General features: G+C 45.2%; 1 protein-coding gene across 1 annotated transcript; it reads left to right on the forward strand.

Moving 5' to 3' along the window:
- The first annotated feature begins 62 nt into the window (after positions 1 to 62).
- On the forward strand, positions 63 to 16,572 carry LOC125917574 (stabilin-2-like). The gene is made up of 8 exons (XM_049623741.1): positions 63 to 178; positions 2,540 to 2,617; positions 5,652 to 5,750; positions 5,839 to 5,946; positions 8,929 to 9,060; positions 12,873 to 13,001; positions 14,263 to 14,319; positions 15,731 to 16,572. The coding sequence occupies exons 1-8, from the start codon at positions 125 to 127 to the stop codon at positions 15,980 to 15,982; spliced, it is 909 nt and encodes a 302-aa protein (XP_049479698.1). The 5' UTR covers positions 63 to 124; the 3' UTR covers positions 15,983 to 16,572.
- The last annotated feature ends 6 nt before the right edge of the window (positions 16,573 to 16,578 follow it).

Genomic DNA, 16,578 nt, shown 5'->3' on the forward strand with positions numbered 1-16,578 from the left:
TACTCGATGATACTGCCTCATGCATGGATCCTTCACTGTAGCCATTACGGACTGTCGTTTCAGATACCATGTGCTACTAGGCACGTACAGAGTGGCAGATCTGTGGGCTCTGTCACCTTCTGACATGCTGGCAACGTCTTTGCAGGGCAACTTCCTTCACCTGGCAAAGGCAGATGGGGTAAGAGAGTGTTCTAATTTGTCTGTTTAGTGGAGATGTGTCATCTGTGTTCATGCTGCCCTCTTAACAATTTCTGTGTTGTGGAAATGTCCAAACATGAGCAAACATGGATCAAGAATAGAACTTCCATGTAGGCATCACCCAGCTTCAACAACTGCCAACATATATTCATACACACACACACACACACACACACACACACACACACACACACACAGGCATGCACACACACATTACTCTGTAGTAGTGATCCTATAAAATGTGCACCCCCCCCACCCACTGGTTGGCCATGTGGCTCCTTCCAACAGACCACAAACTGATCCACAAAGGCAAATCTTTCCATTGTCCTGGGTAAATGTTATGCAATTTCACAACTTTGGTTATTTGTATATGGTTAACTAAAAGCTGATTACTGGTAACCTACTAGAGACGTTATAGATTGCTAAAATTGTATATTAGGTCGGGGTGGATCAACAAATATCTGTTGAGCACCTTCTACGTGGAGTTAGGGCAGTGCCAGAGCCCCATAGAGCTTGCCCTCTGGACCTTACTGCCATGTGTCAGGACTTAGATTCTGTCTTCATCAGGAAGTCTGGCTGCCCTGCTGCATAGGGCAGTGTTTTATAGCTCTTTATGTGAACTGCACAAGATGAAAATGATGATTCTGCTAGAAAGTGGGAACTGCCACATCAGTGGACCATGGGCCACAGTCAAAAATGTCTTAGAATTACTGCTCTAAAACATTTTTACCTTCCTACTCATTGGCGTGAGCACTGTGAAAAGGGTCTATGCCTAGAATTACCAGAATGTATGTACTTCATCAGATCAGTCTTTTTAGAAAGCCAAAAAGAGTTGCATACAGCCCATGGATTCTTTACATATTATAATAATGTCAGTGCATTACATACATATATCAATGTGTTGTTTTCCATAAGTGTTTAATTTTTTTTATGTTTATTTATTTTTGAGAGAGAGAGAGACAGAGCACGAGCAGGGAGGGGTAGAGAGAGAGGGAGACACAGAATCTGAAGCAGGTTCCAGGTTCCAAGCTGTCAGCACAGAGCCTGATGTGGGGCTTGACCCCATGAACCACGAGATCATGACCCGAGCCCAAGTCAGACATTTAACCACCTGAGCCACCCAGGCACCCCTTCCTTCAGTGTTTTAGCTGATTCTCTTAGCAAGCATTTATTGAACACCCATCCTGGGCAGGCTAATCGCAGGTTCTATACATTCTGAGACAAATCAATTGGGACCATTGACCTGGAGGAACTAACCACCAGAGACACATTTTTAATGAGTTCCTATGTCTGATATAAATGTCTCCCTTTAACCAAAAGAGATGTGCAAGGTGGCCAGGAATGCTTATTTCAGGGATTCTGCTGATGTAACTTGGGAGCTGCTCAGGGTGAGACGAGTCCCCTTCTGCACCTAGGGTCCCAGAAGGGATTTTAAATAAAGGGTAATGGTGAGGAGAAGAAGAAAGGAAAGTAGAGAGAACGGAGTCCCAGTTGTGTCATGGTTAGTTGGTGACTGGGTTGGTGGGTAGGTGGGGTAATCAATGCTCTTGAAAAGTAGCTGGATGCTGATCAGGAAAGTCGGTTACTGTCCCCATTAGTTTGCTAAGGCTGCTTTCACCACGCGCCACAAAGCGAGTGGCTCAAACAACAGAGAATTTTGTCTCAAGGTTCTGGAGGCCAGAAGTCCAAGATCGAGGTGTGAGCAAGATTTGTTCCCAGGGGCTGTGGAAGGAGCTGTTCCAGCCTCTCTCCTTGGCTTGGACATGGCCTTCTTCACGCTCACACAGTGTTCTCCCTGTACAGCTATGTCCAAATTTCTTCTTCTTATAAGAACACCAGCCATATTGAACTAAGACCTACCATAATGATCTCATTTTAATGTGATTACCTCTATAAAGACCCTATTTCCAAATAGGTCCCATTCTGAGGTACTAGGGGTTAGGACTCCAACGTATGAATATTGAGGACACAATTCAACCCACACAACACTGTCTACACTGCTTTTCAAACTGCAGGATCACTTTGGTGAGCCTCAACCAGCACTCTCTGAATGAAATAGAAAAGACAAGAATTGGTATTCTGGGACCTCCCAAATAGTAGAGGAAAGTATCACTTCATTTTGATTGTGTGCATGCGTGTGTGTGTGTGTGTGTGTGTGTGTGTGTGTGTGTGTGTGTGTGATGTCTAGTGTGTCACAATTAAGGACATTTCTAGCTTTGGGTCATAATCCAAAGTGTGAGAGTTGCTACTGCTCAAGAAGTGTAAAACCCAGAAACACTTTCAATCCGTGGATGTACGACTCTAAGGACACTCACCTTCCCATGGTGGCTTGCATTTACAGAATGTCACAATCGAAGGAGCATCTGTCATTGACAGCGACAATGCAGCCACAAATGGCGTGATACACATCATCAACAAGGTACAGACTTGCAATGTTTCACACATCCTGTTCTGTGTCTTTTGCGGGGACAGGCTACCCTTAATGTAAAAGAAACCTGTGTTGTGCCCCATGACTTTAGTGTTAAAAGTGTTTAGAGGCTCTGTTCATCCGGTCAGACTCAGCCTATTTATTCAGGCTATATTCTGCCACGGGCCCTACATCAAGGATGGTCACCTAGATTATATTTCTTACTTATGAGGATATCTTAATCAGGAACTGGAGGAGAAGCAAGGGGTTATGTATGGTTTTCCTCTCCCCTTTCTGCATTGTTGCACCCTAAAAAGATGGGGGAAGGAAGGCCCTAGAAAAAAAATGGAAAAGGGTAGAAAAGGTATTTTGAAATTTTCATTTTCTTCTAAGACACAATTCAACGGTACTCAAAGGTATGTGATTAAAAAAAAAAAGCATAGTGGGAAATGGGAGTTTAAGCTATCCTGTAATTTTCAGTTACTATATTAGGATTTTCATTGAAAATTCAGGTGAGAAGTGAGGGTACACTGGGAACTTTTGAAAGGTGGGAAATCGGAAAAGACAATTAACTAACAGCATTTTAACTAAAATTATCCTCTCTTGGCACTTATATACTCACTTTTGATTTTAATTTACAGAAAAGTTCAACTATTTCTATTCAGAAAAGAGAGGCAATTTTAAGACTCCTAGATGCGTTATCTTGTAAAAACCTTGCAATTTCTTTGTATTAGTGAGAGGCATTAAGAAAAACATTTTTGAGCAAGTGATTCATCACTTGCACAGAAATATGTTGGGTTTATGACTTTTTTTTAATGTCTATTTACTTAGAGAGAGTGGGGGGGGGGCGGCAAAGAGAGAGAGAGAGAGAGGGAGAGAGAATCCCAAGCAGGCTCCTCTCTGTCAGCGCGGAGCCTGACGCAGGGCTTGAATGCATGAAACGTGAGATCACGACCGGAGCTGAAATCAGGAATCAGACGCTTAACCGACTGAGCCACACAGGCGCCCTGGGTTTATGAAGAACATTACTTAGCAAGGGTATTTTTCTTCTCCAATCCTGGCTTTCCAAAGGACTAAAAACCTTTTTGGAAAACATAAAATTACCCTGACTCATTTACACACCTTGTTAGTACAGCGATACCTCAGTCTGTCTCCTGAACTGAGTATTATCATGGGGCCAGTTCAGGTCTCACCTCCTCTTTCAAGCCTTCCTTCATCCCTGAGGCCCATATCATCAAGGATGGCGTGTAGTATCTAGGTACCAGCCCGTAGCTAGCTATGTGACCTTGGGCAAGCCACATAACCAATCTGAGCCTCATTTTTCTCCTCTGGTAAGAATTAAATAACACCTTCTCGGGGCACCTGGGTGGCTCAGTCGGTTAAGCGTCCGACTTCAGCTCAGGTCACGATCTCACACTCAGTGAGTTTGAGCCCCGCATCGGGCTCTGGGCCGATGGCTCAGAGCCTGGAGCCTGCTTCCGATTCTGTGTCTCCCTCTCTCTCTGCCCCTCCCCCGTTCATGCTCTGTCTCTCTCTGTCTCAAAAATAAATAAACGTTAAAAAAAATTTTTTTTAAATAAATAAATAAATAAATAACACCTTCTCTCTCGATGCCTGCTGCCCAGCAGGCCTTCCCTCCACAAATGCTGGTTTTATGCCTTTCTCCTTCCTCTGTCCTCCCATGGGAGGAACTGGGTGTATGGTTCATCCAGCACACTATGCCCTCCCACCTGATGGCAGGTCCCAGGGGGGTGGGCCGCACCACTGTGTCCCTCGGCAGCAGTGGCACCCAGCCTCATCCACGGTGACAGTTAGGATGGTTGACAGCCCAGCAGGTACAGGGCACCGTACAAAATATCCCGTCACGTTCTCTCATTTAATTTTTACACCGGCCCTAAGAAAATAGACATGACTGTCCTCACGTCACAAATAGGACAGATAAGGGGCACCCAGGTGGCTCAGTCAGTTAAGCGTCAATTCTTGATTTCAGCTCAGGTCATGATCTCACGGTTCGTGAGTTCGAGCCCCGCGTCGGGCTCGGCACTGACAGTGCGGAGCCTGCTTGGGATTCTCTCTGTCTCCCTCTCTCTCTCCCTGTCCCTCCCTCGCTCGTGCTTGCTCTCTCTAAATAAATAAATAAATAAATGGGGCGCCTGGGTGGCTCAGTCAGTTAAGCGTCTGACTTCGGCTCAGGTCACCATCTCGCGGTATATGAGTTCGAGCCCCGCGTTGGGCTCTGTGCTGACTGCTCAGAGTCTGGAGCCTGTTTCCGATTCTGTGTCTCCCTCTCTCTCTGACCCTCCCCCGTTCATGCCCTGTCTCTCTCTGTCTCAAAAATAAATAAACGTTAAAAAAAAAAAACTTTATAAAAAATAAATAAATAAATAAACACTCTTTTTAAAAACTGAGACAACTAAGGCCCCTCATGGTTAAATAACTGGATTGAGGAAGAAGTTATGTGACCACAAAAGATTCCTGGATGCCTGTCAACTGGCTCAAGGTCTCTGCTTAGCCTCTGGGTTGCGCTGGCCCCCTAAAGACCTCCTGTACCCGCCCGTGGACCTTCGTCAGGGCCACCATGAACACTTGTACAAGTTGTGCCGTGTATAAAGGCGCCTGGCTAAAACCCAGCCCCCTTCACTCCCCAGGCTGCGCACCCATTTGGTATCGCCAAGTGTCAGAGGAAATGGTGCCCTTTTTAAAATGCGCAGAGAGGGGCGCCTGGGTGTCTTGGTCGGTTAAGCGTCCGACTTCGGCTCAGGTTATGATCTCATGGTCCGTGAGTTCGAGCCCAGCATCAGGCTCTGTGCTGACAGCTCAGAGCCTGGAGCCTGTTTCAGATTCTGTGTCTCCCTCTCTCTCTGCCCCTCCCCTGTTCATGCTCTGTCTCTCTCTGTCTCAAAAATAAATAAACGTTAAAAAAAAAATTTTTAAATGCGCAGAGGCACTCTTCATTGCATATTGTCACGTGACATGAACCTATGTACCGGAGGGCAACAAGCCCTGCTGACACATGCTAACAGAGTTTGGGGGCTTACTTCCCCAGGTTCTGGTGCCTCGAAGAAGTCTAACTGGCTCCCTACCAAACCTGCTCACGCGGCTGGACCAGATGCCCAACTATTCCATCTTCCGGGGCTACATCATTGTAGGTACCACATTCTCTGCGTGACCCACTTGCTCGGGTTACCTGGCAACGGGAATCCCTCATGCGTTCTTGTCTCCCTCCATTGCAGCAATATAATCTGGCGAGTGCGATCGAGGCAGCAGATGCTTATACAGTGTTTGCTCCAAACAACGACGCCATTGAGAATTACATCCGGGAGAAGAAGATTGCAACTCTGGTAGGTATTGGGAAGGATAACCAGGCACATTATTTTCTGAACGTTCAAACTCAACCTCTTTCCATCCATCAGTCATGTACAATCTCACTCTTTCAATCAAAACTTCCTTGTCCATGTGCAGACACTTAACGTAAACCCGCACCGAGACTTTCTCCGCTTTCTTGTTTCATTCATACCCATGGAAGCACACACTGGGGCCCTTGTACACGAGGACGCAGGTGTCCCAGGAACCTGGAAGGATCCTCATAGTCACCCTCCTTCCTGGCCCTGCCTCTCCTGGCCCCGGGCCACTGAGATGTCTGCGGCAAGGACGGAGAGAGAGTGGGTGGTCTCTGTCTTCATCCTCTTCTCCCACCTCTGTCCTTCCTGGTTTCTAACATCTGGGGCTACACAGCCCAGATTTGTCAAAGGATTTTGTCAAAGAATGCAGAGCTCCAATATGACACTGTCTGCCTCAAAACCCTTGAATGCGTCCCCATCTCATTTCAGACTACCTCCCCAGATATCTAAGGCCTCCATTAACTGGCCACCATTCATCCTCTATTCCGGTGGTGGCTCCGGAATTTTCACATAGGGGCCGGGGGTTGCCCTGCCCCCAGCCCCCTGCCCCCAGCCCCCTGCCCCATGATGAAAGGACATGTTTGAAGGTGTATTTGCACAGCAAGCACACAGCTTTCTTTCCCTTACATCTTCAAATAGGGTGACTGAGCCCCAGATACTAACGAAATGCGGACTTACCTGTGAAGCCCCTTAGTGTCATCCTTGGGCCCACCCATTCTCTGCAGAAACCACATGGTCTAACCAGAGGGACAGTCTCAGAGACCCTAAACAAGCCAAGATGTGTTTGGTGCCTTTGTTCATATCTACCCACACATGCACACACACATGTGCACACACACATGTGCGTGCATACACACACACACACACACACACACACACACACACACACACTGCCCTTTTGCCTTCACTACCTCCTGAATCTCCCTACCTATTCTTCAAGTCCACTCTGACTGCCTCAGGGAAGCTGGCCCTGGCCACCAGAGCCTTCAGAAAATCTCCCCTGCCTCTGAATTCAGACCATTTGCACACCCCTGCAGTACTATCTGGGTGAATTGTCCTTTCAAGTGAGCGAACCTTAGCTCTCCAAGTAGATTATAAACTCCATGAAGTCAGGGACACTGTCCTAGATTTTTGTGACTAGCATATTGAAAAAGCAGGACACCTGGGATGGGATCAGGATCCTGGGATCTCCTCTGCCTTGCCCCAGTCCCTTTGAATGTGTCCAGTGGAAAATATTCTTTTCCTCGCCTGGGATGAAACTTCAGGCAATCCCACAACTTTTCCGTTTTTCCCAAAAGTCCTATGACCATGTGAAGTCACAAACACAGTCTCAATTAAGTTAAAAAAAATTCCAGTAATAATCAACATGTCGAACTGGATTTCAAATCACATCTCTCACTGTTCCCTGCTGGGGCTTTGTCTAGGTGAGAAACTGGAGGAGGGGGCTTGTTCTTGAATCAACCAGGGTCCATCAGGAGACAGAAGCCATACCGGAGAGAGTTTAATATCATGAATTGTTGATCGGGTACAAAGCTGTGTAAATATAACTGAAAGGTTAAAAGGAGGGAGAGAGAAGTCAGAGGTAGCAGTAGCAGGAAGCGTCTAGACCCAAAAGGCTGGAAGAGCAAAAGGAAGAGGTTAGAATTACTAAAATTTAGAGAAATGCAGAGCAAGAGCCTCTCGGAGCTGTAACTCCGACCTCTGCGGAGGGGGCAATGTTCACCTGGCATCTCTGACCCTGAAGGAGGGTCCCTGGGGGTCCAGGACCCAGACTCCAGCAGAGGGTGTTGCCTGGCAGGGGCTGAGAAGCCCTTCCCTCCAGATCCAGCTGCCCCTCTGGGGTGCAGAGCGGGGCTTGGGTGATGCCCATAGAAACAGGAAGCAAACAGAAGGAGGAAATCCCTTCTCCCTCCTTCAGTTCTAATAGGCCTCACAGTCTCCTTCTAGCACTTTCTACGGGCAGAACCTACCAGGAGCCCAGGCAAAGGAAAACTGTAGACTGCGGTCGCAACTGCGGCATCACAAAAGCAGAGTGTGGAGGGTGGGTTCGGGGTTCTCAGGAGGAGAACTGAAAAGGGTAGGAAGGGTCTTACCTAACTGGTACCATCTTGAGATGCCATTGCTGTTTCTGGGCCAGGTCAGGGTTTCAAAGCGTGCTCTCTCTCCCCCTCCCTCTTCCTACCCTCTCCCCACTTTGGTGGGTCCTTCGGAGACCCCACTCATCACCAGTGGTCTCTGACTGCTGTCCCCTGACCTGTGTGCATGCATCCTACTGCTGTAGTCATTTATCTCCTCCTTGGACCCTAAGCATCCAGAACCCACCTCCGGCTTTTCCCCAGGGGGAGCCTGTCTGCCCCAGTGAGCACCCATCTAAGATAGGACCTAAGGCCCCAGTTCTCTCAGAGAACCACACATCTGGTCCACAGGACACACGTCCTCTCTCGTCCCAAGCCAGCACTGGGAGTGCTGGCCTGTCCACCCTCCTCCACCCTCCACCCTGCCAGCCAGCTATGACATGAGATTGCTCAGCTCTGAGTAAAACCTGGTCCCACAGGTCACCCTATCTGCAGGGCACACAGATCATGTTCTTCAAAACATCCCATCGAATCTCCTCTTATAGCCCCTGAGGCGAAAGGCAGGCTGGGGTGTGGGGACCCTCTGTTCACAGCACGTCTCTTCAAAGAAATCATCTCAGTCTGGGTTTTAGGGTCACATCAGGAGTTCCTGACCATCCCACATGGAAGACCGGCCAAGTCCGAGGTATTGCATCTCAGATTTAGTATTTAACATCTATCGCCTCATGATGTCTTGGCCAAAACTTGCAGTTCAACAAGCTGTTGCTCTTGTGATCCCCACGGTGCCTGGCAAGTAACTGGGACAGGCTGACCTATGGGTTGACTCTCAGTTCTGTGTGTTGCCCAGGAGGAGGACGTGCTCAGGTATCACGTGGTCTTGGAGGAGAAACTCCTGAAGAACAACCTGCACAACGGCATGCACCGGGAGACCATGCTGGGCTTTTCCTTCTTCATCGGCTTCTTCCTCCGTGACGACCAGGTGCGATCCTTTTACTTACCACCCAGGAAGGAGGGGGTGCCTGGGCAGCCCAGTCAGTTAAGCGTCCGACTCTTGGTTTCGGCTCAGGTCATGATCTCATGGGTTTCGTGGGTTCGAGCCCCGCCTCAGGCTCTGCCCTGGCAGCATGGAGCCTGCTTGGGATTCTCTCTCTCTCCCTCTCTCTCTGCCCCTCCCCTGCTCCTGCTGTCTCTAGCTCTCTCAAAATAAATATATAAACCAAAAAACAAAACCAAAACAACAGGAATGACAGGAATGAGGGTCTTAGCGCCTATCCACCATCATCACTTCCTTGTTGAAACAAATCTCACCAGTGCTTCCTCCGCCTTATCCACAAAGGACAGTTGCCTATGTTCCACCGTAAAGAGAAAACAGACTGTCAAGCTTCAACACACTCCCTGTTACCAGCCTCGGGACAATCAGTGCGGCTTCACTAATCACGGTATTTGAATTCCAGCAGTCACAGGTGCCCTTTGACAGTGATTCCTAACAAACCCAACAGACAGTCCCTGAGCACTCTCTAAGATAACAGTGGACATGGCAGCAAACCCCAACTCCCAGGACATGGCACTGGCTGAGGGGGCCAAGTGACATGTGGGGTCCAGCAGCCAAATGAGTAACGTCATGATTGCCTGATCGCACAGACCGCGGTCCTGGGACCAACTGCCCCCACACGGATGCTCAGTATTTACCTCACACAACCCCTAATTATTTCAAAGTCTTCAGGATTCATGAAAAAGAATTGATGAGACTAAACATTTGAAGTATTTCAAGTGTAGGGGCTCCTGAGTGGCTCAGTTGGTTAAATGTCCAACTGTGGCTCAGGTCAAGATCTCACAGTTTGTGAGTTCGAGCCCCGCATTGGGCTCTGTGGTGGCAGCTCGGAGCCTGGAACCTACTTCAGATTCTTTGTCTCCCTCCCTCTCTCTCTCTCTGCCCCTCCCTTGCTCTCTCTCTCTCTCTCTGTCTCTTTCTCTCAAAAATAAACATTTAAAAAAATTTAATTTAAAAAAATAAAATAAAAATAAAGTGCTTCAAGTGTAATTCTATTTAAATATTTCAAACATCAAGGAAGATCAGTTTATGAAAATTCAGCGAGAAACTCACAGGGTGATTCTAGTATAAATTCTCCTAAGGAAAACTAATAAAAACAAATTATTGTTTAAGATAACCTAGGTGTTCTGTGAAAAGGAAAGTTTAATCACAGACATTTTTGAAAAATACTATTATTGGAGCCTTTCAAAAAGTGCAATCCTGGGGCACCTGGGTGGTTCAGTCAGTTAAACATCTGACTTGAGTTCAGGTCTAACAGTTCATGGGTTCGAGCCCTGCATCAGGCTCTGTGCTGACAGCTCAGAGCCTGGAGCCTGCTTGGCATTCTGTGTCTCCCTCTCTCTCTCTGCCACTCCCCTACTTGTACTGTCCCTCTCTCTCTCTCTCCCTCTCAAAAATAAATAAACTTTAAAAAATAAAAATAAAAAAGTGCAATCTTAAAAGCAATGCTCTCAATGGTATTGTCATTGAACCACAAGTTAATTTTTGTGTGTGTTTTGTTTTAACCTGCTTGGGTTAAAAAAAAAAAAAAAAAAAAAAAAAAAAGAGCTTGAGTCTTACCGAATAATCTAACTCCAAATATTCTCCTCTGACTCCTGTAAATAATCCCACCTATTGTACAATAACTTTGAAGAGATCCTTTTAGATACATTTTCTTATTTTTCCCGTTAAGCAAGTTTTGATTGGTAAAGAACTTTTTTTGTTTTTATCCATATCATTTTTTTAAATGTTTATTTGTTTTTGAGAGAGAGAGTTTGTGAGAGTATGCAAGTGGAGGGGGGCAAAGAGAAAGAAGGACAGAGGATCCGAAGTGGGCTCTGTGCTGACAGCAGAAAGCCCAACATGGGATTCGAACCCATGAACGGCGAGATCATGACCTGAGCCAAAGTCGGACGCTTAACCGACTGAGCCACCCAGGCACACCGAACTGTATCATTTCTTATTTCATCACAGAAAGACGAATTTTCTAATGCATTTAGTTGGAGCAATTTCAACTCTGTCATGGTTATTTTCCATTTGCTCGGAAATTCTTTGATCCAGAGAAATCTTACAATAGAGGCTTTATCCTAAAATAAACAAATAGTTCTCTTACAGTCAAGGTTTTGCTTTTATTGATAACTCATTTGCTTTCTCTTAGGACAACGGAGTTGTAGGAAAAATTTCTCTAATCAAGTAAAGTTGTGTTCAAATAAAAATTTTATTTTTTATTTAATTTTTTTTAAATTTTTTTTAACGTTTATTTATTTTTGAGACAGGGAGAGACAGAGCATGAACAGGGGAGGGTCAGAGAGAGGGAGACACAGAATCTGAAGTAGGCTCCAGCCTCTGAGCTGTCAGTACAGAGCCCGATGTGGGGCTAGAACTCATGGACTGCGAGATCATGACCTGAGCCAAAGTCGGCCGCTTAACCGACTGAGCCACCCAGGCGCCCCTCAAATAAAAATTTTAATGCAGCCTGTAATTCCCTGAGTATATCTCACCATGAAGATGATTCAGACTTTTTTCATGCAAATCAACAGTATTACAGCATCAGAAGTTCTGCCATTTTGATATTTTTTAAAGTGTTCAGTGTCTCAGAATTCTGGAAGTTTGTGGTGCAACCACCATTCGACACGACCAGTAAAGTTCCCGGCTAGTCTTACAGATCTACACAGACGCTAGAACACCTGTGGAGCTCGGCCGTGATTTACCTCAACACCCAGTGGAAAGTCACCTGACTTCAAATAAACATAAGGGACTTCAACATTCCATGGGAGTTCAAGTTTCAGCACTTGGAAGAATCATTTTAATATTGCTGCTGTGGGGAGTCTGGGGATGTTATTAATCATTTTGAAGCCCTTATTGGTTACAAACTTAACTTTTTCTTAGTGCACTGAAGATTTCCCCTTCTCCCAACTCACACACACACACACACACACACACACACACACACAGAGACCAATTTTTTAAAGAACCATTTGTTTCCAGTTTTATTATTTACATTAATGAATGAATTAGTAGATTCCCTTGTTTTGTATTACTCAATCATTAAGGTATCCTCTCTTTAAAAAAAATCAAAATAAAACAAGTTATAGCTCAAAGTTGGAGTTAGCAGCCTTTCATGAAGAACCTCTGAGCATTCACCACACACTGGGAAATGATACTACCTAGTGGAACTCTTTTCACAAACAAAAACACTAAAAAAAATGCTAGTTGTTGTTTTTTCTTAAGTGCCTGTCACTTGGCCTTTGTGAGGGTTGCTTGCCAATTAACCATAGAGATGTGCTGAAAGGCCAATGAGTCTCATTCTCCACATCTTTGTTTTGGAAGGCATTCACACCTCCAGGACCACCAGTCCACAGCACAGCTGAGCACGTCCATGGTGCCATTTTGCCAGTGGCACTAACATAACAATCATGATTCAGAATTCCTCAAATGGTCATAAACCACCTAATGTGAGAGGTGGAGTAAAACCTTAGAGATTCTCTAGAACAGCATCTTCCTTTTACAAAAGAGGAAGTTGAGATTTAGAGAGGAAAAACCATTGGCCCATTGTCACACAACAAGTTGGTGCCAGGTGCGAGACTGTTACTTAGACTCTCCTCCCTTAGGAGGGTCTTTTCCACTACAGTGTGTTATCTTCGAGGTGAATACTGGAATATCTCCTAGGTTGTTGTGATATTGTTGCCTCCAATCCCGATCTTCCCTATTTCCCTTGAAATCACTACACTAAAACTCACATTTAACCCTCTTGGTTATAGCTCTACGTAAATGAGGCTCCAATAAACTACACCAATGCAGCCACTGACAAGGGAGTGATCCATGGTTTGGGGAAAGTTTTGGAAATTCAGAAGAATAGATGTGACAACAACGACACTACGATTGTACAAGTAAGTTATATCCAAGGCCAATGATGCAACTGTTGGCTTAGTTTTTTATAAATTTGTTAAGCATGAGTTTCATCTATCAGGGTATCTCAATTCAGTTGAAAAACGCTGAGTGAGCATCTCTGATGTACAAAAAAGCAGAATGAGCTTGGCTCTACAAAGGTATATAAGACATGATCCCTACCCCAATGGACTCAAAATCTGGTGCAATAAATTATACCTTGAGTACCTGGGAACGTGCCTGGGGGGTTGTATTGAGCAGAATTCTCAAGCCATGGTCTTCGTCAAAGGGAAAACAAGCCATGCCTAGCACAGGCTCAGAGGGGGGCTATGGTCCACCTATGGCAGATATTGGCCAAACCTGGTCTATGAGGAGAGAAAATAAAGAGGTGGATTATTTCAGTGTGACATAAGATGCAGTAATGGAGACTTTTCAGTCCATGAGATAGTGTAGGATCTTTCTCGATAGTAATAGCTGCTGACGTTTTGGGGGCGCTTCTTATGTGCCAGGCACTGCACATATTCTATGTGGTTTTAATGGTTTTACACAGGTTAATACACATGTTACATGTACCATGCTCACAATACCCTACAAAATAGGTACTATTACTATCCCCATTTTGCAGATGGGGAAAACGAGCCACAGAGAGGCTAAGTAATGCACCACGTTCACAGAGCTAGCGAGTGGCAGACAAGGAGTTAAAATCCAGGCAGTCTGGCCCCAGACCCAGAACCCTGAACAACCACACCATCCTGTCTGGTGCGAGCCAAGTTAAGAACCAGTCACACTGACCTCCTCCTGTTCTAGGAATGGGTCACATTTAAAATTTTCTGTCATTCCTAACTAGTGCTCATTGTTTTACAATAGTATCTATCAGCTCCGTACTGACCCCTCAGCTCCCCGTGCTCCCAAGGCCGGGCACCGTGTGTGACACATCCTCTCAGTCTGGGAATCTCGACAAATTCACTAAATAATGGGTTTTCCGTGAAGGAGGGCTGTTGTTAAAGGAATTGGGATGTAAATGAGGTAAGAGGATAATTAGTATCAGAGAGTAGAGGAAAGCAATGCTAAGACATCTCAGACCTCAAGTAGTTGAAGGGCTTATCTAAATGAACAGGAAAGAAGCTGATCGGATGAGCTCCCCTAATATCTTTCTGAGTTTCAATTCTATATGCTAATACTGTCAGCTTCAAGGTCTGGAAAATACTTTGCAGTAAAAGCAATAACCATGAAATGTTCACTTTGCCTCTGTGTTTTACCAAGGGAAAATGTGGGAAGTGTTCCCAGCAGCCGATCTGCCCACCTGGAACTAAACCACTAGTAAGTATTTTGTCTTCTTTTATAAAATAGTTTCCAGATCCTAGGCGGTCCGAATTAGAAAATGAACCTCAAGCATATCTCATTTTCTCTGCCCTCATCCCTGTATTTTAATCCCTGCGCTTTAATTTAATTTTACCTTCTTATATTACATGCATCTTTCTAAAGTCTTGAATCCATTTTTTTTTTGGACCAAAGTAAAATTTAATTAGTACATAAATAGAAGCCGGGGTTCACATCATTCGATGCACAATGCAGGAAGAGATTTTTCACTTTCTACATCTTTCACATCCCAGAAGCCAGTCGAGGATAAGAGCAAGAAATCTTATCAGAGAAGGCAGACTCTATATCCAAACAACATCCAATCTGGATGAGTTTCCTTTTAGTTGAAGTTACAACTTCCTCTAAGAAACAGATGGCAAACTTGGGAGAAGTAAACATGTCTTTGAATTGATTACTAATCTATGTTTCTTGTAGCTATTTATTATAAGAGCCAGTCCTGATAATGTTCCAATCGTTACCAAAAAAAATAGATGGGGAGCGCCTGTGTGGCTCAGTCAGTTAAGCGTCCGACTTCTGCTCAGGTCATGGTCTCACAGTTCGTGGGTTTGAGCCCTACATCGGGCTCTGTGCTGACAGCTCAGAGCCTGGATCCTGCTTCAGATTCTGTGTCTCCCTCTCTCTGGCCCTCCCCTACCCACCCTTTGTGTGTGTGTGTGTGTCTCTCTCTCTATCAAAACTAAACATAAAAACATTTTTTTAAAATAGATGCTTATGCACCTTCCATAGCATGAGAATAAAAATTTTTAATGATGGGGCACCTTGGTGGCTTAGTTAAGCATCCAACTCTTGGTTTTGGTTCAGGTCATGATCTCAGGGCCATGAGATCAAGCCCTTCCATGCCCAATGGAGCATGCTTGGGATTCTCTCTCTCCCTCTCCCTCACGTTGTCTCTCTGGAAGAAAGAAAGAAAGAGAGAGAGAGAGAGAGAGAGAGAGAGAGAGAGAGAGAGAGAGAGAAAGAAAGAAAGAAAAAGAAAGAAGGAAGGAAGGAAAACTTATAATGAAAACAATGCTGATTCTCTCACTGGAGTTTTAATCTGGTACATTACAGGATATTTTTATCTAGTTTACAACTTTTCCTACAACTTCTCCTGAGTTAGTTTTCTAGACAAAAGTTCTTTTTACAGAGTACCACCTTAAGGTATCCTAATTTGGATTTTGCCTGCTTTCACTTCTGGCAGTCAACATTGTGATTTTGTGTCTCCTTTCTTACAAAGCAGCTCCAAGAAACCAACCCCCTCCCTTTCCAGAACATTTCAGTCAGAGAAACAGCGATATGTCACCCACGTACTTTCTCCTAGGGACTGGAACTTCTTCTTCCCCAAAACGTTGACATCGTTTCTATTGCATAGGGCGAAGAGACAAGGAGATGTATCTACACCTTTTATTTCATGGGCAAGCGATCCGTGTTCATTGGGTGCCAGCCAAGCTGTATGAAAACGGTCATTGTGAGTATAAGGATTGAATCGCCCTTCCAATTCCTGCAGCAGATGGGGAAATGTAATCATATGTCATATTTTTCAGATGCCTTCACATGTATTCCTTCCGCCTCTCCTCTTCCTCCTCATCATCCCCACTCCAGTTGTCATCGTCATTCAAGGTAGCGGTGGTTAACAGTAAAACTCAGGCCAGCCCTGTAAGTCAGGAAACAGGTAAAAGTTGCAATATTCAATTGTGTGGTGAAGAAACAGAAGGACTGAGACGCTAGAAGGACCATCTCATTGTTGCAACAGGGTGAAATGCCCTGTGAGTGTGCTTGCATGCAAAGGGATGGAGAAGACAGCCAGCTCCCTAATAAGGGAAAGAGAAGGTGCACCTGCTTGTTTAGAAAACGAACCCCAGAGCTAAGTACATCTGTGCTGTTGCTTTGGGATCTGCAGGAAAAGTCTTTATAACTTCCTGCCCTGCTTCTCTCCCAGAAGACTAGGCATAGCCCCTGCCTATCCTACAGAAAGCAAGGTGGTCTGGCCCTCAAGCTACAGAGCTTTTGTGGGCTTTTTTGGTTTTTGTTTTCCAGGATCCAGAAATGTTTTCTTGGAACACAGCCATGCTCATGCATTTACTTTCTTACTGAAGTAGAATGAACATACAATGTTATATTCCTTTCACCAGTACAACAGGTGAATCAACAATTCTACAGGTGGAATCTAAAAACAAAACAAAGGAACCAAGAAACAAACCAAAAACATAGACTCTTAAA

This window comes from Panthera uncia, unplaced genomic scaffold, assembly GCF_023721935.1.
Source record: "Panthera uncia isolate 11264 unplaced genomic scaffold, Puncia_PCG_1.0 HiC_scaffold_2030, whole genome shotgun sequence".
NCBI classification, from domain to species: domain Eukaryota; kingdom Metazoa; phylum Chordata; class Mammalia; order Carnivora; family Felidae; genus Panthera; species Panthera uncia.